The sequence below is a fragment of the Lithobates pipiens genome, unplaced genomic scaffold, assembly GCF_037356315.1.
Source record: "Lithobates pipiens isolate NorthernLeopardFrog02 unplaced genomic scaffold, aLitPip1_a1.2 Scaffold_25, whole genome shotgun sequence".
Classification (NCBI taxonomy): Eukaryota; Metazoa; Chordata; class Amphibia; order Anura; family Ranidae; genus Lithobates; species Lithobates pipiens.
In genome coordinates this window covers 223,125,633-223,149,499 of record NW_027507787.1, presented here as the reverse complement: position 1 = coordinate 223,149,499, position 23,867 = coordinate 223,125,633, and the positions used below count along the sequence as shown (strand labels likewise).

General features: G+C 45.0%; 1 protein-coding gene across 1 annotated transcript in view; it reads left to right on the top strand.

Moving 5' to 3' along the window:
* Positions 1 to 23,867, top strand: part of CUZD1 (CUB and zona pellucida like domains 1) — a 59,376-nt gene that overhangs the window by 23,314 nt on the left and 12,195 nt on the right. Inside the window, exons 4-7 of the mRNA XM_077455594.1 lie at positions 897 to 1,044; positions 9,539 to 9,750; positions 15,420 to 15,592; positions 21,777 to 22,159. Coding sequence (XP_077311720.1) covers positions 897 to 1,044; positions 9,539 to 9,750; positions 15,420 to 15,592; positions 21,777 to 22,159 — 916 coding nt within the window. The remainder of the gene's footprint in view (positions 1 to 896; positions 1,045 to 9,538; positions 9,751 to 15,419; positions 15,593 to 21,776; positions 22,160 to 23,867) is intronic.

The window sequence follows — 23,867 nt, the reverse complement described above, 5'->3', positions numbered from 1 at the left end:
TACACACGATCACTCCAAAGTCTGATCGTTTCGGACGCGGTGACGTACAACACGTATGACGGGACTAGAAAAAGGAAGTTCATTAGCCAATAGCTGCCCTTGCGTAGTTTTTGGTCCATTGGAACAGCATACAGACGAACGGTTTTCCTGATAGATATTGATTCCGTCGGAAAGATTTAAAACATGTTCTATTTCTTGGTCCGTCAGGAGTTAAAAAAAAAAAAATAAGTCAGCTGAAGCCCATACACGATTGGAATATCTGATGAAATGATTCCATCTGACTTTTTCTGCCGGAACGTCCGACCGTGTGTACGGGGCATTACAAAACTTTGGATATTCCGTCACATTCTCTAAACCAAGTAAAAAAGTGAGGGTGAAAGTGAGGGTGAAAGTGAGGGTGAATCTCCCCAATGGGGACAGCAATAAAAAAAAACTGAGTATTGAAGTGGTTAAAGAGTCATTGCACTCATTTGATGAAGATTTTTCTTTTTGCTTGTTCACTTTGTTGCATTCAATATCCATTATAACATTTTCGTTTCGACCAAATCGAAAATGTATCAATTTGCAGAAAAATCTGTAAATTTAAAGAAAATTGGAAAACTCTGAATAAGAATTCCGAATACGAATTGAACGAATCAACCAAATCAACCAAATTGAACTAAACTAAAAAAATGAGATTAACGAATCACAACAAAACGAAACAAATATTTTGGTCATGCACATTGTCTAGTAATATGAAGACACACCTAAATAATTCATTCAATTTGTGTCAAATTAGACAGGTCCTTAAAAGACATAGTTGATGGTAAATCTAAAGGAGATTCAATCAAACTGTAGTGTGTAACAATATAAATACAGTGACCACATTTTTCCAATTTTTCTTTGTTTTTGTAAAGCTTTGGACTGTGGTGGGATCCTCAGTGGTACTTCAGGAACAATTGCCAGCCCCAATTATCCTGGCCGACACCAACCTTTTACCTACTGTGTCTGGAACGTGAAAACACCAAAGAACACACTAGCCAAGCTGTCATTCACTGAAATCTTGTAAGTTACTTCTGAATATTACATTGAAAAAGACATTTAACTAGATGCTGACCGCCGGCCATCAAATGATGGGCGGGCGGCGCACCAATTGTGGCGGGAGGCCATCATATGACGTCCTCCCATTTAAACAGGGAATGCGCGCATCCCTGTTCCTTCGGTGGCAGCGTGTCACGGAGACACCGCTCGCCGCAGAGGGGGGTGAACAGCCATTGGGCATGGCTGTTTACCACGTGATTGGCCGTGATGAAGTCACGGCCGATCACAGATGGTTCCACCCCCACTGTGCACAGCGCGTGCGTGCGCATGTCGGTGGCGGCATGTTCCTGGGAACACTGCTCGTCACCAACGCTGGTAAACGGCCATTGGCCAGCTGTTTACCCACGTGATCGGCTGTGATCCTTTCACAGCCGATCACTAAATGTAAACAAACCGCGGTAACGAGATGTTACCGGGTTCTCCTCCTCACACACCGATCGTGTGTGAGGAGGAGATTGCGGTAACATCTCGTTACCACTTACAGCACACATCAAGGACACTGATTGTCCCCTCCCCCCCAATAAAGAGGACCTGTCACCACCCATTATGGTACTTTTCACTCACATCAGAGTACCCGAGTACCTGTCACAGTCCATCCGAGTACCCGAGTACCTGTCACGGTCCATCTGAGTATCCGAGTACCTGTCACAGCCCATCAGAGTACCCGAGTACCTGTCACAGTCCATCCGAGTACCTGTCACAGTCCATCCAAGTACCCGAGTACCTGTTACAGCTCATTAAAGTACCTGAGTACCTGTCACAGCCCATCAGAGTACCTGAGTACCTGTCACAGCCCATCAGAGTACCCGAGTACCTGTCACAGCCCATCTGAGTACCCGAGTACCTGTCACAGCCCATCTGAGTACCTGTCACAGCCCATCTGAGTACCCAAGTACCTGTCACAGTTCATCTGAGTACCCGAGTACCTGTCAGAGTCCATATAAGTACCTGAGTACCTATCACCACCCTTCAGAGTACCCAAATACCAGTCACCAGGCCATCAGAGTACCCGAGTACCTGTCACCAGGCCATCAGAGTACCCCACTACCTGTCACCAGGCCATCAGAGTACTCAAGTACTTGTCACCAGGCCATTAGAGTACTCAAGTACCTGTCCCCAGCCCATCAGAGAACCTGTCACCAGGCCATCAGAGTACCCGAGGAACCTGTCTCCAGGCCATCGGAGTACCCGAGTACCTGTCTCCAGGCCATCAGAGTACCCGAGTACCTGTCACCAGAGTACTCAAGTACTTGTCACCAAGCCATCAGAGTACCTATTTGCAGCCCATGCCTCATAGAATATACGTTGGGGTGTTTGCTTTCCAAAATGGGGTCATTTTGTGGGTAATTTCACTGTCCTGGTGGTCCAGGACCTTCAAAAGTGTGATATGTAGGAATAAAATGAGATGTGTCGTTTATGCTCCTAGAATGCCTAAAGGTACTACTTCAATGTTTGGCCTCTGTATGTGGCCAGACTGTGTAAAAGTCCTACACGTGTGGTATCGCCGTACTCAGGAGGAGTATCAGAATGTGTTTTGGGGTGTAATTTTTGCTATATACATGCTATGTGTTAGAAATATCTTATAAATTGACAACTTTGTGTAAAAAAAAAATGCGTCTTCATATTTTTCCACATTTTCCAAAAACTTCTGGAAAAAAATGAACCATTCAAAAGATTTATTATTCCTCGTAGATTATATGTTGGGGTGTTAGCGTTCCAAAATGGGGTCATTTTATGGGCAATTCCATTGTCCTGGTACTCCAGGGCCTTCAAAAGTGTAATAGGTGGTTGAGAAATGAGATGCGTCATTTTTGCTCGTAGAACGACTGAAAGTGCCACTTCAATGTTGGTGCTCTGTATGTGGCCAGGCTGTGTAAAAGTCTCACACATGTGGTATCGCCGTACTCGGGAAGAGTAGCAGAATTGTATTTTGGGGTGTAATTTGTTGTATGCATATGCTATGTGTGAGAAATAACCTGATAATATGACAATTTTGTAAAAAAAAAAAAAATTAAAAAAAAATCTTCATTTTGCAAAGAATTGTGGAAAGAAATGACAACTTAAAAAAACTCATCATGCTACTTACTTAATACCTTGGAATGTCTACTTTCTAAAAAGGAGTAATTTGGGGGGTATTTGTACTTTCCTGACTTGTTAGTGTCTCAAGAAATGAGGTACACCTGATGTACTGAAGGCCTGATCAGATGTGATCAATTTGATTTGATTGGCACCGTAGTTTGTAGACTCTATAACTTTCACAAAGACCAAATAATATATACTAATGTGGGTTATTTTTACCAAAGATATGTAGCAGTATAAATTTTGGCAAAAATTTATGAAGAAAAATGACTAATTAGCAAAATTGACAGAAAACAAAGAAAAGGGCATTTTTTTCACAAAATGTATGTTTTTTTTTTTATTTATAGCACAAAAAATAAAAAACCCACTAGTAATTAAATACCACTAAAAGAAAGCTCTATTTGTGTGTAAAAAAGGACGCAAGTTTCATATGGGTACAGTGTTGCATGACTGAGTAATTGTCATTCAAACTGTGAGAGAGCTGAAAGCTGAAAATTGGTCTGGTCAGAAAGGGGGTGTAAGTGCACTGTATTGAGGTGGTTAAGCAATGGAAAGGTGGAACAGGAGATCAGCTGGTAGTTTGGGACTCTGGATTAGGGATGAGTTGAATGGTTATTGCATGAGAGATCACACGGCGGATTGAGTCTCTTTACTCTGAATAAAGTTTTGGGGGACCTGGTCATTCCAAGCTTTGCATGGGGCAGTTTGCTTTTTTCAACTGACAAAGTGGTGCAATGATCCCCTTACTAGTTAACTTGTCTAAGTAGAGTGTCATGGTTATGAGTGTCTTGGTTATGCAGTAATGTTTGTCTGTCAGCTTACCTCTCCTTGTGTTCCAATTCAGACCCCTTTCACACCACTGAGCCTACAGCGTCGGCAGTAAAACGCCGCTATTTTTAGCTGCGTTTTACCGTCGGATTTGCGGCGCATTTTGGCCGCTAGCGGGGAGCTTTTACCCCCGCTAGTGGCCGAGAAAGGGTTAAACCCACCCGTAATATGCCCCAATGGCGGTGTTTTGCCGGCGGTAATACAGCGCTGCCCCATTGACTTCAATGTGGAGCAGCGGTGGAGGAGCGGTAAACACATCGCTCCTTCACCGCTCCAAAGAAGCTGCTGGCAGGACTTTTTCAGACGTCCTGCTATCGCAACGCTCCGGTGTGAAAACCCTCGGGGCTTTCACACTGGAGACAAAGGAGCAGCAGTTTGAGGGCAGATTGCAGGCATTATTTCTAACACTATAGCGCCTGCAAAGCGCCATCGGTGTGAAAGGGGCCAGCCACTCTCACCTGGCTGCTTAAGTAATCTATCCTCAAAGCATGGCTCCACCCCAGCCCCTATCAGGGAACTCTATATTAACCTGTGCACTGCAAGCCAGCTCTGCTGATCAATATTGTGTGATTTGGCTTCTGTATGCTCATTGTGCTGTTGTTGTGTCTCACGGCTGATCCTGTTTACCGATCTTGGCTTGTTCTTGACTATCCCTGCTTGCTTGTGACCCTGACCTTTTGACGTGTTCTCTGTCTATCCTTGTCTGCTAGTCGCCCTAATCTTTGCCTTATCTCCTTACTATCCCTTGTTGTCCTGGGCTGCTGCTCCCTCTCTGTCCTCCTGTAGCCTACCATGAGCGTGAGCTGGGAGACCCTGGGGGCCGCGACCTGGAGTCAGTTGCAGAGCAGTCCATCCTCACCACTAGAGGCTCTGGTGAACACCTGCTGGCTCTTAGACTCTAGCTCCCAGTGGGATCCGTGTTGAGACCCAGGAATCAAATCAGCTTCAGGTGATTTGATTCCTCCAGGATCTGGCTTCCCACTTCGAGCAGCTTCAGGCCTCCTTGGGAAACCCAAGTCAGCAACCTCAAGTACAACCAGCGGCTGCACCTATTCCGGTCGCAGCCACACGTTCACTACAACTGCCAGCTCCGTCCAATTTCTCTGGGGACTTGAAGGCCTGCAGGGAGTTCCTCAGCCAATGCACTATTCATTTTGAACTCCAGCCCCAAAACTTCCTGTCCGATCGGGCGAAGGTAGCCTATATTATATCCCTCCTGTCTGGTGAGGCATTAGCCTGGGCTGCCCCTCTGTGGGAACTGAATGATACACTGGTTTCTAGCTTGTCTGATTTCTTGAAATTTCTTTGGAATATCTTCGAGGAATCAGGTTGTGTCTCCTCAGTGGCCAGCACCCATTTACATCTCCGTCAAGAGTCTGCTTCTGTGGGACAGTGCGCTCTTCATTTTTGTACTTTGACTGCTGAGCTCGAATAATGAGGCCTCTCTGAAAGAGTGATGGATGAATTAGCAGGAAGAACCATCACTGCTAATCTGGACGGTGTCATCACCTTGTGTAACCAGATTGATATTCGCTTTCAGGAGAGGACCCTGGAAAAAAGACGCCAGCACTCCCTGTTCTTTAGGCAGCCTGATCTCCCTTTCCCCTCTCTTCGACCCAAAGAACACGCTAGGAGCAGAACTCTGGGCCTGTGCCTCTATTGTGGGCCCAAAGGTAATTTTTGTGACACTTGCTCTCAAATGCTTGGGGCTAATACATCTGGAAGGTGGAGTTTTGAACCATGAAATATCCCCTTCACCTTCACGTCTTCTTCTTTCTGTGTTCCTTCATGTTGGTGCTTCCTCTTATTCGGTCTGGGCATATCTGGATTCCGGAGAGCGGCTGGCAATTTCATGGACTGGGGAACTGCATCTTCCATGAGACTTACCCTTTTGCCCCTTACAACACCATTGGCGGTCTTGGCGATTGATGGCACTGTTCTCTCAGGGGGCCCTATCTGCTTCCAGACCCTCCCTGTTAAGATGACGGTAGGAACACTCCACTAGAAGTGGATATCATTCCTTATCTTACCTAAGGCCTCATCTCCTATTGTTTTAGATCTACCTTGGTTACGGCTCTATTCTCCACACGTTGACTGGACTGCTGGACAGATCCTGGCTTGGGGTTCCTCCTGTTCCTCACCCTGCCTAATCAAGATTGCCCCACAAGACAAACTTCCTGTTGCCACCATCCCAGTATCTTCTGCTCTTCCCCCTGCATGTAGAGATTTCTGGGATGTGTCCTGCAACAGTCGGGCTGATGCACTCTCTAGGTCATGTGGCACTCTGGATGAGGAGCCCACCTGTGAACCTGAGCCGATCATTCATTCCAGTTTGCATAATCATTTACCTTTGCCTGTCCCTAAACTCCCTTGGACGCACAGCCAGGCTAACTTGTCCACCAGTCCCACAGTCGATACGCCCTGCGATGTGATTGTAGTAGTCGCTGCACCTGGCGATGCTATTTAGTCGGCCTCTGCACCAGTTATGCCAGTCCAGCCTATGCCCAGTGAGCTTCTTGTTTTTTTTTATTCAGGACCTTCTGTAACCTGGCCTCACCCTAGTACTACATCCATTCAAACCTGTCTAAGAGCCTTAATCCATCCTTTGGATAGACTGCCTCATTCGGCCAGGTGGGGTTTTCAACTTTTTTTTCAGGGCTCTCTGCATTCTGCTTGTGTTTAAGCTTTCCAGCTTGACTCCTGTAACACGTCACCTTCTAACCAACCTGGCCCCTGGGAATTCTCTGACCTGCCCAGTCTAATGGTCCTATGCTGGATGTCCAGCTCATCTTTAAGGGTCTGGGGGACCCTGCTCAGACTCCTGATGGTCTTCTCATGCCCTTACCCATTCCTAAAAAGCCTTTAGTCCTCAATAAGTCCTCTCATCCTCTCCCTACCTCGGTTCCGGTCTCTGAGGATAATCTAAAGTACGAGGTTAGTCAAGTTCTGGATTCCTGACTCCGTAAAGGCATTTTTCAGCACCTTGTACATTGGAAAGGGTTTAGTTCTGAGGAGAGGTCTTGGATCACTGCATCTGAGGTCTTTGCACCTCGTCTGTTGAGAAGGTTTCATCTGAAGTTTCCTTTTAAGCCTGGGCCCTGTCATGGTTATGCAGTAATTTTTGTCTGTCAGCTTAACTCTCCATGTGTTCAGATTAAGAGGCCAGCCTACCGTGAGCGTGAGCTGGGAGACCCTGGGGGCCGAGACTCTGTGCCCTGGGGAATCTTATGCTCTAGCTCCCAGTGGGATCCGTGTTGGTACTCCAGTGGACCTGCCTTCCTGAACCACCCAGAGTTCCATCCGCAGCAGTCAGCCGTAGGGTCTACTACCTTAGCTGTGCACTGCTGACTCCAACGGTGTGCATCTGTCACCTGGACTCAGGTGACCTGACATAGAGTGGCAGTAGACGATTGCTGTCCGTAGAGGAAGACGCTTGAGAGGGGATATGATTTCAATTTACAAATACCATACTGGTGACCCCACAATAGGGATAAAACTTTTTCGCAGAAGAGAGTTTAACAAGACACATGGCCACTCATTAAAATGAGAAGAAAAGACAGTTAACCTTAAACTATGAAGAGGGTTCTTTACTATAAAAGCGGTAAGGATGTGGAATTCCCTTCCACATGTGGTGGTTTCAGCAGGGGGCATCAATAGTTTCAAAAAACTATTAGATAAGCACCTGAACGACCACAACATACAGGGGATATACAATGTAATACTGACATACAGTATAATCACACACATAGGTTGGACTTGATGTCTTTTTTCAACCTCACCTACTATGTAACGAACAAAAAGCGCAGTGCAACCACATCTTAATAATGAGAAGTTCATATAATATAAGAGTTCTTTATAGGCAGAGAAGGAAATTGGAAAATCACCTGAGGTGATAGCCCCTACCAGTGGAGGCCGTTCCATCAGGGGCATCCCCCCCCCCCCCCGTCCCCGAAAGTTCCCAAAGCTCCCAAAATTAGTTAAAAAAAAAAAAGCTAATCATAGAACGATTTATTTTAAATTAAGAAGTAATGGGATCACAGATCCCAGATCCCCCGCTCATTCTTCTGTCTCTGTATGCCGACCAGCTGACTATTAGCAGAGGAGGGGGAATGAGCGGGGGATCTGCACACAGCTCTATTTACTGTTTATAGTGTCAGGGGGAAAGCAGTCTACACACAGCCAGCAGCAGCATCCGGCTACACAGATATTACTTTGGAAAAGTAGCAGTGACAGCATTACTGTACTGCACACAGCCTGGGCAGGGAGCAGAGCTGTAAGAGGGACCCAGCATGTCCTCCCTCAAAAGGTGGCCTGCAGAAAACTATGGGAGGGGGCAGAGACAAGACCAGTCACCAAAGCAGAGCAGTAGTGACCAGCTTCTAAACTATTCTACACTGGATTACTGCACAGATCTGGAAGAAATACACAAAGCACACCAAGATTCAAGTAAAAATACACAAGACTTGTAGAGTAAAACCTTGGATTGCGAGCATAATTCCTTCCGGAAACATGCTTGTAATCCAAGGCACTCGTATATCAAAGCAAATTTCCCCATAAGAAATAATGGAAACTCAGATGATTGGTTCCACAACCATTTATTCATAAGTCCTTCAGTTTAAAGTCCATATAAAAAGATTATAGCAATGTGATAGGTTGTGTAACCATAAAATGTCCATCCACAAATGGAAGCCTCCACAAGGGGATTAGAAGCAAAATCCAGCAGGAGCTACAGAGTATAAAAGAGAAGAGAGGCGCCTCTAAGTGTAGCAATATGGTTACATTTAATGAAGGTACAACATTTAGCAACTCACATGGTTGATGATTAAAAGAGGCACATCTAAATAGGCAGGCATCCGGGGTAAAGCTATCCACATAGACCGTCCTCCGCACCACCGGCTCTCACCGCTGTCTGTCTGCAATCGTGACTGGGAAGACTACCCTGCAGTAGAACGATCTGAAAGTAAGGCTTGAACTGTTTGTGGAGCGCTGCGTGGAAGGGATGACGTTGATGGCGGTGCGGAGGACGGTCTATGTGGACATCTTTACCCCGGATGCCTGCATACTTAGATGTGCATATTTTAATCATCAGCAATGTGAGTTGCTAAATGCTTGTCTTGCAAAACACTCTCAAACCAAGTTACTCTCAAAGGTTTCACTGTATTTAGTTTCTGTTTATACCGGAGTTCAGATTTAATTTTGAATAGTTCAGGAAACGTAGACCCCTTTATCTGGGATAAAATGTTGTATGTTAAAATTGCCATCATAATGTCAAGCACCAAAGTGGTATAATCTTTTTTCTTGAAATTTAGTCATTGTAGCACATACTACGATCCTCTAAAGATTGAAATGTGAATTTTATTAAAGGAAATGCTGGTGTGTAAAGTGCAATAACCAATAGTAACCAAGTGTACTTTACTTTGCTAAATAATGCGTAATGTGCGTGTTTCTTTAGTGCTACAGATCCTGCTGTCAGTTAGTAAACAGTGATGGTTTTAAATTTTACTTTAGACTTTGTTATGCGACTTCAACTTTTCTGCTATTCTTTCTGCAGTATTGAACCAGATGCATCCTGCCGATTTGATTTTATTGCCCTGTTTGATGGTTCAAATACAGACGCCCCTCTGAAGGATGTGCTGTGTGGTCGTACGGTGGCTGAGGTGGAGATGTCCTCCAATTCCTTCACATTGGTGTTCAGCGCTGATTACGCCAACTCCTATTATGGCTTTTCTGTGGACTACACTGCCGTACCAGTAGCAAACAACAGTGAGTATCAAACGGAAAAGATTCAAGTTAAAATTGTCTTTTCCAGTAAGCTTCTGCTGGTACTACCTGGTAGAGAGAAGAGAAGTAGGCTAAGTATGTTAGAGTGAATTTGTCAGAAACCATGAAATCAAATCAAATTAAACTTAATTAATAATAAAAGTAAAAAGAACAAACGTAGCCAAAACATAGCCAAAATTCAGTAACCGGAATGGATAGTCAGCCAAGCCAGAGGTCAGGGATCAATGTAGTGGAACAGCAAGCAGGATCTGGAGCGTGAAGGGATGTCAGCAAAGCAAGTCTTGAACAGGATCGCAGGAGATAGTTTCTGTGATGTTGACCAAGGTGAAGGCTGAGATCCTCTGGACTGAACGGCTTAAGTAGGCAGGACTGACGAGTAGGATATCATCAACAGCTGAGTAACTGTGGAGAGATAGAAGCTGGCAATTATCCGACAGCTGAGCAGCCAGCTCAGCGAAGGAAGGGATGAGCCCAGCCCTGACAGAATTAAAGGGGAAATCTGCCCAAAACTTATCATTCATATTTGTCTGAACACCTGTAGGCTGAATCACCTGTCAGCTTCTTCTTTCTCTATCGCTTTTTCTTATTCAATCAGTTTTTATTAAAGGTTTTCATGTATACAAATGATATAGATAAAAACAAATGTACACTATATGTATAGACAGCATGTGAACCATATCCATATAACTCCAGGAAAGGCATTCAAGGGAAACTACTCCTAATATATCACAAGTTAATGGTGCATATCCATCTAAAGGATGTACTCCATTATATATTACTTCTTCACTAGCTAAAAGGTTATGCCAGATCTGTAACGAGTTAACGGTACCTATCTATCTAATCTAAACTAACCTGTGCCGGCACACCTTCCATTCCACATGTTACCAGACCCGAAGCTTCGGAAGCAATGCACTCAGACTCAAACACAGATTGTCATGAAAGCATTACTGATTTTATTTCCTTTTTTCAGCATCTTAAGGCTGGGTTCACACTGGCGTGGCTAGGAGAACCGGATGTGATTCGCACCGCACTGCAGTGCAAATCACATCCGATCTCTGTGCGATGCGAGTTCAGCCATACAGATAGTATGGCTGAATTTGCATCGCACCCGCTCCAAACTCGCACAGGACCCTTTTTTTGGTCCGCAGCAGAATCGGATCGCATGGGTGTTCACACCATGTGATCCGATTCCTGTCCGAGTTTGCAGATTGCACTACGATATGCAAACTGATCTGGGGGTGTCATTAAGGTTTCACTGACACTCCCAGCAGTCCGCATAGGGCAGTGTGAACTGCTGGCGGGAGGCATGCGATGCGGGAACCCGACGCGGATTTGCTGCGTTCCCGCATCGCTTCAGTGTGAACCCAGCCTAAAGGGAAGTTCTGGCCGTTTTTAAAAAAATATTTAAAGTCAGCAGCTATAAACACTGTAGCTGCTGACTTTTAATAAGGACGCTTACCTGTCCAGCGAGTCCGCGATGTCGGCCGCCCCAAGGCCACCGCATCCATCGGATCGGCTGCCGGCGCCACCATTCTAACTAAGGGAAACAGGCAGTGAAGCCTTGCGGCTTCACTGCCCGTTTCCTACCGCACATGCCCGAGTCGCTCAGCGCTTTGTGAATGGCCCATTGTTTCCTGTGACACGCACATGTCCCAGAAGACAACGGGGCCGCTTGCCGAGGAGGAAAAATTGAAGAAACAGCGCTGCGGAATAGGAAGAGGCAGATTAGGAAGACTGCCTAGCAACAGGGGTTTCGGGTGGCTCTCCACTTTAAATACAATATAAAAAGCAGGATATGACCAGGCAATATTTCCATTAAACCCATAGTAAATGTCCACCTATAGTTTACCACCAATAGGGGACAGACCTACTTACATGGGGTGTGGTCTATGTACCCCAAACATATTCATCCAGTCATAGAAAGAAATACGGGAGAAAGACGAGGTGCGCCAAAAAAAGTACAGCAGAAGATAAAACGAATGGTATATTTAATTAAAATCAGCCAAATGGCTACTCACACCAATAAAAATATCAATAGGCATATAACAGTATAATACTGTGGTCACTCAGCGGGTCCCCGGTGGATGGTGGTGTGTAGATATTAACACGAGAGGAACAACCGGCCCGGACATCCATTTTGTTGTCTTGAAACCAGCATATTGATCAAAAGCCATTTAGATCTGATGAAGGAGCGGATGCTTCGAAACTTTATCTCCATGTTCTGATGTCACTTCCAATGCGACTCAGAGTGCGTTCCATGCTGGTTCCAAGATAACAATACAGATGTCCCGCTGCTTGTTCCTCTTCTCTCGTGTTAACATCTACACACCACCATCCACCGGGGACCCGCTCAGTGACCCCAGTATTATACCGTTATAAGCCTATTGATCTTTATATAAGTGTGAGTAGCCAATTGACTGATTTAAATTAAATAAATAAATATACCATTCGTTGCATCTTCTGCTGCACTTAGTTTTAGCGCACCTTGCTTTTCTCCCATTGTTCTTCCAGAGATTGCTTCGCTCTCAAGGGAGCTGCCACTAATGTTGAATACTTATACTCCCTGGACTTTATAGACTTTAGGTTATGTTATCGGTGTGTTTCGGTACCCTCTGGTGCGCCATTCTGTTTTTTGTCTTGTTATAGAAAGAAATACACTTGTCAAAGCATAGACTTATTAGTACATAAGGCATGAACTACACTGCAGTTTACAAGGTGTGTCTATTAAATAACGAGACTGATTAAATAACCTTTATTTATATGTATTATATTATTATATGTATTATAAATGTAATCCTTGTCCTCTTCAATATATTCACCATTTGCACTAATACATTGCTGCAGTCTTTTTTTCCCACTGGTCGAAGGCATGGAGAAAATCAATTTCTATCAGCCGTTTTTCTTCTTTACAGCATCAGCTGACTCAAAGCGTGTCCCTAACACCCCTTTCACACTGGGGCGGTGCAGGCGCTAGCGTTAAAGCGCCGCTTGGTTGAACCTAAACAGTATGGACCAGGCTTTAGATGTAACTGATAAGATGCTTAGTAGGAACAGAGAGGCAGCTCAGAAAGATTTCAAAAGAGTCTTAAAAGAAACGGAGAAAGGGTGTAACAGGAAAAAAAGTGGCACAGTTGCCTGCAGTGGGTCCAGACACAGCAGATGGCCTGAAAACTGTCTGGATATTACTGAGATACTGAAGATTCAAACCTCATACACACAATCGGATTTTCGGCAAAGCGCCAGACTTTTGTCCTGAAGGGCGTGTGCCAGGGACTTGTCTTGCATACTAACGGCACACAATTGTCGGTCAACAAACACGAACTTAGTGACGTACTGCGTGGAATTTCAGCTCCTGAGCGCCAACCTTTGGGCACCTTCTGCTAATGTCATGTTTGGTAAGCGTTGATTCCGAGCATGCGTGTTTGTACTTTGGAATTTTGTGTGCTGGACTTGTGTACATGCGATACGAAAATCTGACAACAGACCGCTGTCCGCCAAAAATTTACTAGCCTGCTAACCAACATTTGTTGGCCGAAAGTTAGACAACAATTGTCTGATGGAGTGTACTAACGGTCAGACTTTAGGCAGTCTGTCATCACACAATTCGCTGCCGAAAATCCAATCCTGTGTACGCTTAACAAACCAGATCTAGTGCAGAATGCTGGCATGCAGGGCAGACTCAGGAACCCACAGGTGCAAGAAGGAGGGACGTGATCAGGACAAGCAGAGGTCAGTAACAGCAAGGCAGCTGGAGGTACTAATTTAATGTTGGCATGCAGGTCAGACTCAGGAACCCACAGGTGCAGGAAGCAGAGACGTGATCAGGACAAGCAGAGGTCAGTAACAGCCAGGCAGCTGGAGGTACTAATTTAATGTTGGCATGCAGGTCAGACTCAGGAACCCACAGGTGCAGGAAGCAGAGACGTGATCAGGACAAGCAGAGGTCAGTAACAGCCAGGCAGCTGGAGGTAATAATTTAGAAAACAGTACAAGCCAAGATCAGTATCAGAGAGGCAACAAAGGTCCCAAATCAGTAGGCAGAAGGCAAAGTCAGGGCTCAAGACAAGGTCAGCAATGGAAGAAACACAGAATAACAAAACATAGGTCAGGTCAAAGGAGCTAATGAACACTCAACAACTTTTCGCCGGTTGTGCTTTGATTTAAGTAGAACACTTTGTGTCAAAGCCGATGCTGAACTTTTGTGCTAATGCACATGCACTTGACCATGTTACAAGCATATGCAGGTGTGTGCAGTCATGACTACACATTGGACCATGACCTGTAATATGCGCACATGCAGATCTTCAGGTACAGCCATGTGCTTGACCTTTCTGACAATGTTACTCTGAGGGTTTAACAGGTGGGAGGTGGGGGATCCATCCTTTGGGTTTGAATTGGCTGCAACAACTGGACATAACCAGGAATCAAGGATAAGATGTCTAAAAAAACTGAGACAACAAATAGCAACCACACAAAACTAAAATCAGCTCTGGGAACAACAGAGTCAAATTAATGGGAATAGATCATGTACAGCCTTTCAACAGTTTGGAAGCCAAAAGAGTAAAAATAATTGCAGCAGATCACCTCAGGCTCCATCTATAACCAAAAGATCACTTTTGGATGGACTGAATATTTAATGGGCTTAGGCTTGCTGATCAAAGAACAACCAAACTCAAGTAAAAGTCAAAAGCTGCTAGAGCATTGCTTTAATAACTATTTAAAAATTGATTACTTTTTTTTCGAGGAAAAGTGTCTGGTAAGTAATGAGCCTCCCTTTAACCAAAAGATCACTTTTTTCGAGGAAAAGTGGTAAGTAAAGAGCCTCCATCTATAACCAAAAGATCACTTTTGGATGGACTGAATATTTAATGGGCTGAGGCTTGCTGATCAAAGAACAGCCAAACTCAAGTAAAGTCAAGTAAAGTCAAAAGCTGCTAGATCATTGCTTTAACAAAATTTTTTAAAATTGATGACTTTTTTTGAGGAAAAGTGTGGTAAGTAACGAGCCTCCATTTATATTTTGTAGAGCATATGTAAGATGGGGAGACCAAATGTATCCATACCCAAGAAAGTGTTGGTGCTGTCTAGGCCCTTGTACACACGGTCGGAGAATCTGTCGGAATGAGTCTTATCGGACCGTGTCGTCAGATAATCCGACTGTGTGTGGTATGAATCGGACTGATTCCGTCCGAATCTCCGTCCGACCCAATTTTCCAACATGTTGGAAAGATTTCCCGACCAACTGGGCCGGACGGACCTAATCCGATCATGTGTAGAGCATTTTCATCGGACCAAGTGCCACGCATGCTCAGATCAAATTCCTACATCAAAGCTATTGGCTATTAGCCTGAATGTAGTCCCATCGTAACAAAATTACGTCATCACGTTCTGAAAGATCGGATTTTTCGCCAACTTGGCCCGACCGTGTGTATGCAACAGTTTCGGGCACAAAATCCGACGGGCAAAATCCGACGGATTTGGTTGCCAAAATCTCTGACCGTGTGTACGTGGGCTAGGAACTACCTGGAATCCAGCAGGATTCCAATAATGAGGGCTAGATACTTACAACTGATCCCTATTCTGTTGATACTTTGTTACCCTAGGTTCTTTCTCTAAAATTCATTGTTTCTCTGACCTTTTCTTATTTCTAGGCTCATTGTCTTGCTCTGGAGACTCGCTGACTGCTATTCTCGATCCAGCTTACATCACTTCGTTGGGATACAATGCAAATCAGCTGACATTGATTGATAAAACGTGTGTTCCTAAATCCGACAATCCTATTGTTTTTGACGTCCCCTTCACAAGCTGTGGTACAGTTAAGAAGGTAGGTGTTCAACAAGCTAACCTTTCCGGGAATAAGAAAACTGAAACTGACATTGCTTTGTTGACAGTAAAACCAATTAGTGAGTGACAAAATGCTGTCTGGGAAACATTGTTACCTTGAAGTATGGTCACCCTCCCTTAAGCCATGTAGGCCTAAATCATAGTAGAGATGAGTGGAAAATTAGAGTATGTGCATTAATTTACAAATCTTTAGGCAAGCAAAGTTGTACCTTTTTATACGAAGGGTATCTAAAAAGTTTGGTGAATGGTCCGATATCTCAATGGCAACATGGGCCAGGGTCACATGGATGCACGTGGCTATCTGGTCGACAAGTCGAGAAGCGCCACCTAGCGTGGAGTACATGTGACCATCAGGGTAAACCAGCTGCGGGCAGTTGAACGTAGTCAGTGGGAGAGGTAGGGCCATGGTGCAATGGAGCAATAAGTGCTTATGAAGTTCTGCTACAAATTGTCAGAAAAAGGCAATGGAAACGCACAAAATGTTGCAAGTCTACGGGATGGAAGCCGCGAGCAGAAAATGTGTTTAAGGTGAGAAGGAAATGACTGAGGATGAGCCACGCTCAGTTCAGCCTTCAACAAGCAAAACTTCAGTTGGTGATCAGTCTTCCCAATTGTTCACCAATTTATCTCATTGCAATTCCGCACTTCATTTAACGCCCCACCCTCGTTGCTCTTTCCACTTTGATTAAAACCTCAGAAGCGCTTGAGCGAGTGTGCGACAATTGCTGGCACGAGATCAGCGACTGACTCTACAATTGATGGCAGGGGAATTGGGCATTAGCAAGGACACAGTGCGCACCATCCTCCACGAAGAATTGGGTAAGTGGAAGATCTGTTCACGGTTTGTGCCGCGCAACCTGACAGGCGAACAGAAAGCAAAACGGATGGAAACCTCCTTGGCCAGAGTTGCACAGGACTGAACAGTTAATGTTGCTGCAGGCAGGACTGCTGTTAGAAATCATGGGGCCCCATACAGCCTACCTGTCAGGGTCCCCCCTGTCCAAAAGTGATTGAGGACATAGATTTATCAGTCCCTTTCTCAGCAGCCTCAGTTGCGCAGATGAATGATTGTGGACATAGATTTATCAGTCCCTTCCTCTGCAGCCTCAGTTGCACAGATGAATGAATAGGAAGCACTCTGAGGCTTCCTGCTCATTAACAAACTAAAACATAATAACCACAGTTTACTATGCTTCAGTGGTGAATGAACACAGCAGTGATTGGTACAGATTACTCACTGTGTTCATTCAGGAAAGGAAAGGGTCAGTAAATTACATATTTACCAGCCCCCTGCCCCGCTCTTCATCCTGAAACATCTCCGTGTGTGCCCATAGCAGTTGCCAGCGGGAGAGGAGGGAAGCCAGCAGCTCTATGTGTGAATGGGGCACACGGGGAGGGGTCTGGACAGCAGATGGAGGGGGCACATGTGCTAGGACCAATCCTCCTACAGTGCAGCTAAAGGGAGAAAGAGCAGGAGAAGCTGTCAGCACTGCAGGGGGAGGCAGAAGAGGATTGGTGCAAAAAGACAGTACAGCCGGCTCTCTTGCTCAACAGGTGCCCGGGCCCCCCCCTTTTGAACTGATGGGGCCCAGGCCCAGTACAGAAGGGCTGGCTGTACTGCCTTATCAGCAGCCCTGGTTGCAGGATAACTCGCCTACTCACCGTGCGCCAATTCTTGCCTCAGCATGGCGTACCTGTTCCTGATCATCCACCATACTCCTCTGATCTGGTGCCTGCGGACTTCTTTCTGCTTCCCCGCCTGAAGAGCGTCATGAAAGGCGTCCGTGTCATGGACGTGGCGGCAATCCAAGAATGTGGGACAGAGGTTCTGCGATCGATTCCTAAAGAGGCCTTGGCTGACAGTTTCCAGAAGCTTTATGAACGTTGGCAAAAGTGTGTTGTGAAGGATGGCGATTATGTTGAAGACAAATAAAAGTCATTTGTTTGTATCTTATGTTTTTTTTTTTATTGCTGATACCATTCACCAAGCTGTTGTCGGATTTGTCGGATCCATCATTTCAAATGATGGATGGCAGGTTTTAAAATTTTCCACTGACAAATTTGTGTTGTCGGATTTTCCGAGCGTGTGTACACAAGTCTGTCTGACAAAAGTCCAAAATACAAACACGCATGCTTGGAAGCAAGGATGAGCCGGAAGCGGTCGGTCTTGTAAACTAGCATTCGTAATGGAGAATTAACATTGGTGACGCGCCAAATTATGAAATCTGGAAACGCAGCGCACAATTCTCTTCTTCTATAATGGGATAATAATGAAGCTGCTTTGCTGGTGATACTGATGGAGTTATGGAAAACAAATTTGCAAAGGCTTTTTTTTCTAGTGATATCAAGAAAAAAAAAAATATTTTTTTTATTTGGGCAACTTACTACAGCACCATTATCCTAGTTTTTAATTTTTTTTTTTCGAGTGTTGGGCTTGGCCCAATGCATTTTGGCTGATTTAATGCTCCTGACTTTGTGGGAACAGTTTGGTGATGGTCCGTTCCTTTTCAAAGTGCACAAAGCAAGGTCCATAAAGACATGGATGAGTGAGTCTGGGGTGGAAGAACTTGACTGGCCTGCACAGAGTCCTGACCTCAACTTGATGGAATACCTTTGGGATGATCTGGAGCGGAGACTGCCAGCCAGGCCTTCTTGTCCACCATCAGTGCCCGACCTCACAAATGCGCTTCTGGAAGAAGGGTCAAACATTCCCATAGACACACTCCTAAACCTTGTGGACGGCCTTCCCAGAAGAGTTGAAGCTGTTATAGCTGCAAAGGGTGGGCCAACTCAATATTGAACCCTACGGACTAAAGACTGGGTAGCTATTAAAGTTCATGTGTGCGTGTAAAGGCAGGTGTCACAATACTTTTGACAATATAAGTTAAAAAAAAAAGTGAAAAAAAACTGTGCTAATATATAACCTCAAAAACACAAGAAAACATTAGTAAATGTATTAATTAAGCAGCGATTCTCCTGTGGGACATAAGCACAGTTCAAAAACGCATCAAATAGAATAGACTTACGCTAAATAATAAAAATGTGAAAACAAAACAAAAAACAAATATTTATATTGAAAAAAGTCCACAAGTGTTGTGATGAATGATAAGTCTAATATAATCCTGGTGACGATCTCCACCATCCACCACCTTAAGCCCCATACACACTATCAGTTTTTCTGCTGAGTTTTTCCTTCAGATTTACCAAAACCATGTAGTAGAAGGGCCGGCCTGATTGCATACACATTGAAACTCCTAAGGTTTGACCTCATATTATATGGTTTTGGTAAATCTGAAGATTTAAAAAAAAATCTTCAGATTCAGAAAAACTGATAGAGTGTATGGGGCTTTACACTGATCTTGTGCATCAGTGCCTCCACCAAAGGCTGAGAAACTCGCTTACCAGCTCCTGTAGAGCCAGGACCGTCATGGATGTCACACAATGGTGACCGGCTGCTGAGTGGTACAGAAGGTTCTTTGATTTCTGCATGCTGAGTAATGCCGCGTACGCACGACTGGACTTTTCGAGGGACTAGGTCCGACGGTCTTCCCCACTGACTTTCGGCGGAGTTCCGACGGACTTTCCAAACGAACGGACTTGGCCACACACAATCACACCAAAGTCTGATGGATTTGAATGTGATGACGTACGACCGGACTAGAATAAGGAAGTTCATAGCCAGTAGCCAATAGCTGCCCAAGCATCAGTTTTAGTCCGTCGGACTAGCATACAGATGACCGTATTTTTCCACTGGACTCGAGTCCGTCGGAAAGATTTGAAACATGATCTAAATCTCAAGTCCGTCTGATTTTTAGACAGCAAAGGTCCAATGAAGCCCACACACACGATCGAATTGTCAGGCGGATTCGTTCCATCGGACCTAGTCCGTCAAAGTCCGGCTGTGTGTACGCAGCATTACACTGTGAAACTGACATGTTTGGTGGTTGCAAAGGTGGGGTTAAGGTGCTTTTTGCATATCTACTCCAAGCCAGGAACCTCTCAGGTGCAGATGCAGTCAATGCTCTAAAGCAGTGATGGAGAACCTTGGCACCCCAGATGTTTTGGAACTACATTTCCCATGATGCTCAATTACACTGCAGAGTGCATGAGCATCATGGGAAATGTAGTTCCAAAACATCTGGGGTGCCAAGGTTCGACCTCACTACTCTAAAGCCTTGTACACACGATTGGATTGTTGGCCAACAAAACCATGGACTTTAGTCCGAAGGGCCTCAGCCCAAACTTGTCTTGCATACAAGCGGCAAGGAATTGTCGGCCAACAAATATGAACATAATGATATACTATGTTGTTTTTCAGCTCTTTAGCGCCACGTGTTAGTAGAAGTTTGGTGAGTGTTGATTTGCGCTTTTCATTTTGCGCTTTTCAGTTTGTGCTTTTCATTTTGTTTCTGAGCGGCAGTTCATCAACCAGCCATGTTGCGGAATCGGATTTTCTACCAACAACCTGTCATCAGACATTTCCCGTCAAAGTCTGATCATGTGTACGAGGCTTTTTACCTTTCTATTTTGCTGTGCATCCTGATTTATTTGGTCAGCATCTAAGAGAAAGAAATGTTATGCCTACCATATGGTGACAAGCGACGTTGCAGTGCAGGAGAGTTCCAAGATTCGGTGAAAGGCCTTGGCTGGCTTTAAGCCATAAGCGCAAGGGACCCGTTGTAATGAGGGGTCTACAGGAGCTGGTAAGCGAGTTTTTCAGCTTTTGGTGGAGGCACTGATGTACAAGATCACTGTAACACCCCTTTCATACCAGGGTGTTTTGCAGGCGCTATAGCGTTAGAAATAGCGCCTGAAATTCCGCCCTAAAAAAGCTGCACCATTGTTTGTAGTGTGAAACCCCCGAGGGCTTTTACACTACAGCGGTGCGCTGGCAGGGCGTCAGGGAAAAGTCCTGCAAGCAGCTTCTTTGGAACGGGGTGTTTACCGCTCCTCCACTGCTGCTCCCCATTGAAATCAATGGGGCAGCGCTGTAATACCGCCGTCAAAACGCCGCTATTGCGGCGTATTGCCGGCGGTTTTAACTCTTTCTCGCCAGCGGCGGGTAAAAGCGCCCCGCTAGCGGCCAAAATGCGCCGCAAATCTGGCGGTAAAACGTGGTATGGGCGGTATGGTGTGAAAGGGGTCTAAGGTGGCGGATGGTGGAGATCGTAACCAGGATTATATTAGCATATACTGTTTTGCAGCAAAGTTAGTGGGACTATACATGTACATTGTGGGGTCTAAGGAATGCCAAAACTAGTGATTTTTAAAAGTTGAATTTTAAAAAAGAGGAAAGACTAAACTTTTTCAAAAAAGTTACAGTTTGGTTGTCAAGGTATGGTTATCCTGGCAGAAGAATCCAAAAAATACCCCTACAAGGCACATGTAAAGTCCCACTAACTTTGCCACAATACAGTATATGCTTCTTTCAGGATGGTACCTTGTTAGGGTCATAATCCAGGACTATATTAGACTTATCACAACACTTGCAGACTTTTTGTAATATAAACATTCTAGTTTTTGTTACAGTAGTACCTTGGATTACAAGCATAATCTGTTCCAGAAGCATGCTTGTAATCCAAAGTACTTGTATATCAAAGCGAGTTTCCCCATAGGAATCAATGGAAACTCAGATATATTGTTCCAATGTCACTGCTAGAAGAGACTGCTAGTGTATGCGGTACCGAATCTGGCCAGAGGTGGGGGAGACACTTGGAGATGCTCGGAGACCACTCGGAGACACTCGGGTTCCAAGAATCTCCAAGCGGCTCCAAGTGTCTTTGAGCGCCACGCCCCCCGCACCTATGGCCACATGCAGTACTGCACACCCCAGAGGCTTGAATTCTGCTCATCTTGCGAGACAACGCTCACAAATCGGTCAGTATTTTTTTATTAAAACAGCTCATATTGCGAAAACGCTCGTAAACCGCATTACTGGCAATCCAAGGTTTTACTGTATTTATGTTTTGTTTTCACATTTTTATTATTTCATTCTATTTATTTTATGTGCTTTTGACAATATAGTGTACTTTTAATGATTATGCAATCCATCATGGCATATTTGCAGAATGGATCATATGACGCCACTATATCTCCAAATATACCAGAAATGTATCCATGGTAGCATCTGCTTAATGTTCTAAATACTTTTCTTTTAAACGCAGGTGAAGGATCATACAATTTACTACACAAACACCATCTTTGCAAGTGCAGCTGGCACAATCACTAGACGTAAGCAGCTGCAGGTCATTGTCACCTGCGAGCTGGAGAAAGACTCCATTGCTGAGATTATGTATGTGACCGAGGATGACATAATCCAGGAACAGACAGAGTCTGGAGAGTATGATGTTAGTCTGGCCTTCTACCCAACAGAGGACTTCATCACTCCAGTGCAGGACTCTCCATATTTTATTGACCTTAGTGAGTCTGTGTTCCTCCAAGCTACAGTCCAGTCTTCAGATGCTAACCTCACTGTGTTTGTAGACACCTGCTTTGCCTCTCCACAAGCTGATTTCCAGTCACCGAATTATGATCTCATCAGAAAAGGGTAAGTAGATGATACTGATTTAGACGTGTTTCATTATTTTTTATTTATTTTTTCCTGGGGAGGGTTAGTCTGTCTCTAAATATAAGATAGTTAACCGACATCCCAAAGTTTAAAAAAATGACTAGCATACAAAAAGAGAAAGAGGGCGCGCCTCGTGTGCATTGTACCTTGTGCATTACCAAAGATAAAATTTCATTAAAAAATATAACAAGAATAATACTCACAAAAACAAGCTTTAAAATAAGGCTTATCAATACTCCAGCAATTACGAACAGCATCTGTAGACACCTGCAACCTGGACCAGACGTTTGGCATCTCAAACGGCTTACGCGTTAAGAGGGAGAACCCTCTTCTTCAGAGCCACAGCAATGCCACCATTGCTGTGGTGTTTACGAGGGAGAACCCTCTTCTTCAGAGCCACATCAATGCCACCATTGCTTTGGTGTTACGAAGGAGAGCCCTCTTCTTCAGAGCCAAAGCAATGCCACCATTGCTGCGGCATTCTTCTTCAGATCCATGACAATGCCACCATTGCTGTGGCATTACGTGGGAGAGCCCTCTTCTTCCGAGCCACGACAATGCCACCATTGCTGTGGCGTTATGTGGGAGAACCCTCTTCTTCAGAGCCACAGCAATACCACCATTGCTGTGGTGTTTACGAGGGAGAACCCTCTTCTTCAGAGCCACATCAATGCCACCATTGCTTTGGTGTTACGAGGGAGAGCCCTCTTCTTCAGAGCCAAAGCAATGCCACCATTGCTGCGGCATTCTTCTTCAGATCCATGACAATGCCACCATTGCTGTGGCATTACGTGGGAGAACCCTCTTCTTCAGAGCCACAGCAATGCCACCATTGCTTTGGTGTCACGAGGGAGTGCCCTCTTCTTCCGAGCCATGACAATGCCACCATTGCTGTGGCGTTATGTGGGAGAACCCTCTTCTTCAGAGCCACATCAATGCCACCATTGCTGTGGTGTCACGAGGGAGAGCCCTCTTCTTCCGAGCCACAGCAATGCCACCATTTCTGTGGCGTTATGTGGGAGAACCCTCTTCTTCAGAGCCACAGCAATGCCACCATTGCTGTGGTGTTTACGAGGGAGAACCCTCTTCTTCAGAGCCACATCAATGCCACCATTGCTATGGTGTTACGAGGGAGAATCTTCTTCTTCAGAGCCATAGCAATACCACCATTGCTGTGGCGTTACGAGGGAGAACCCTCTTCTTCAGAGCCACAGCAATGCCACCATTGCTGTGGTGGGACAAGGGAGAACCCTCTTCTTCAGAGCCACTGCAATGCCACCATTGCTGTGGCGTTACGTGGGAGAACCCTCTTCTTCAGAGCCACAGCAATGCCACCATTGCTGTGGTGTTACGAGGGAGAACCTTCTTCTTCAGAGCCACAGCAATGCCACCATTGATGTGGCTTCACGAGGGAGAACCCTCTTCTTCAGAGCCACAGCAATGCCACCATTGATGTGGCTTTACGAGGGAGAACCCTCTTCTTCAGAGCTACAGCAATGCCACCATTGCTGTGGCTCTGAAGAAGAGGGTTCTCCCTCGTAACGAGTAAACCATTTGTGATGCCATCTGGTTCCTCCAAACATCTCGTCCAGGTTGCAGGTGTCTAGAGATACTATTTCGTGATTGCGGGAGTATTGGTAAGCCTTATTTTAAAGCTTGTTCTTGTGAGTATTATTCTTGTTATATT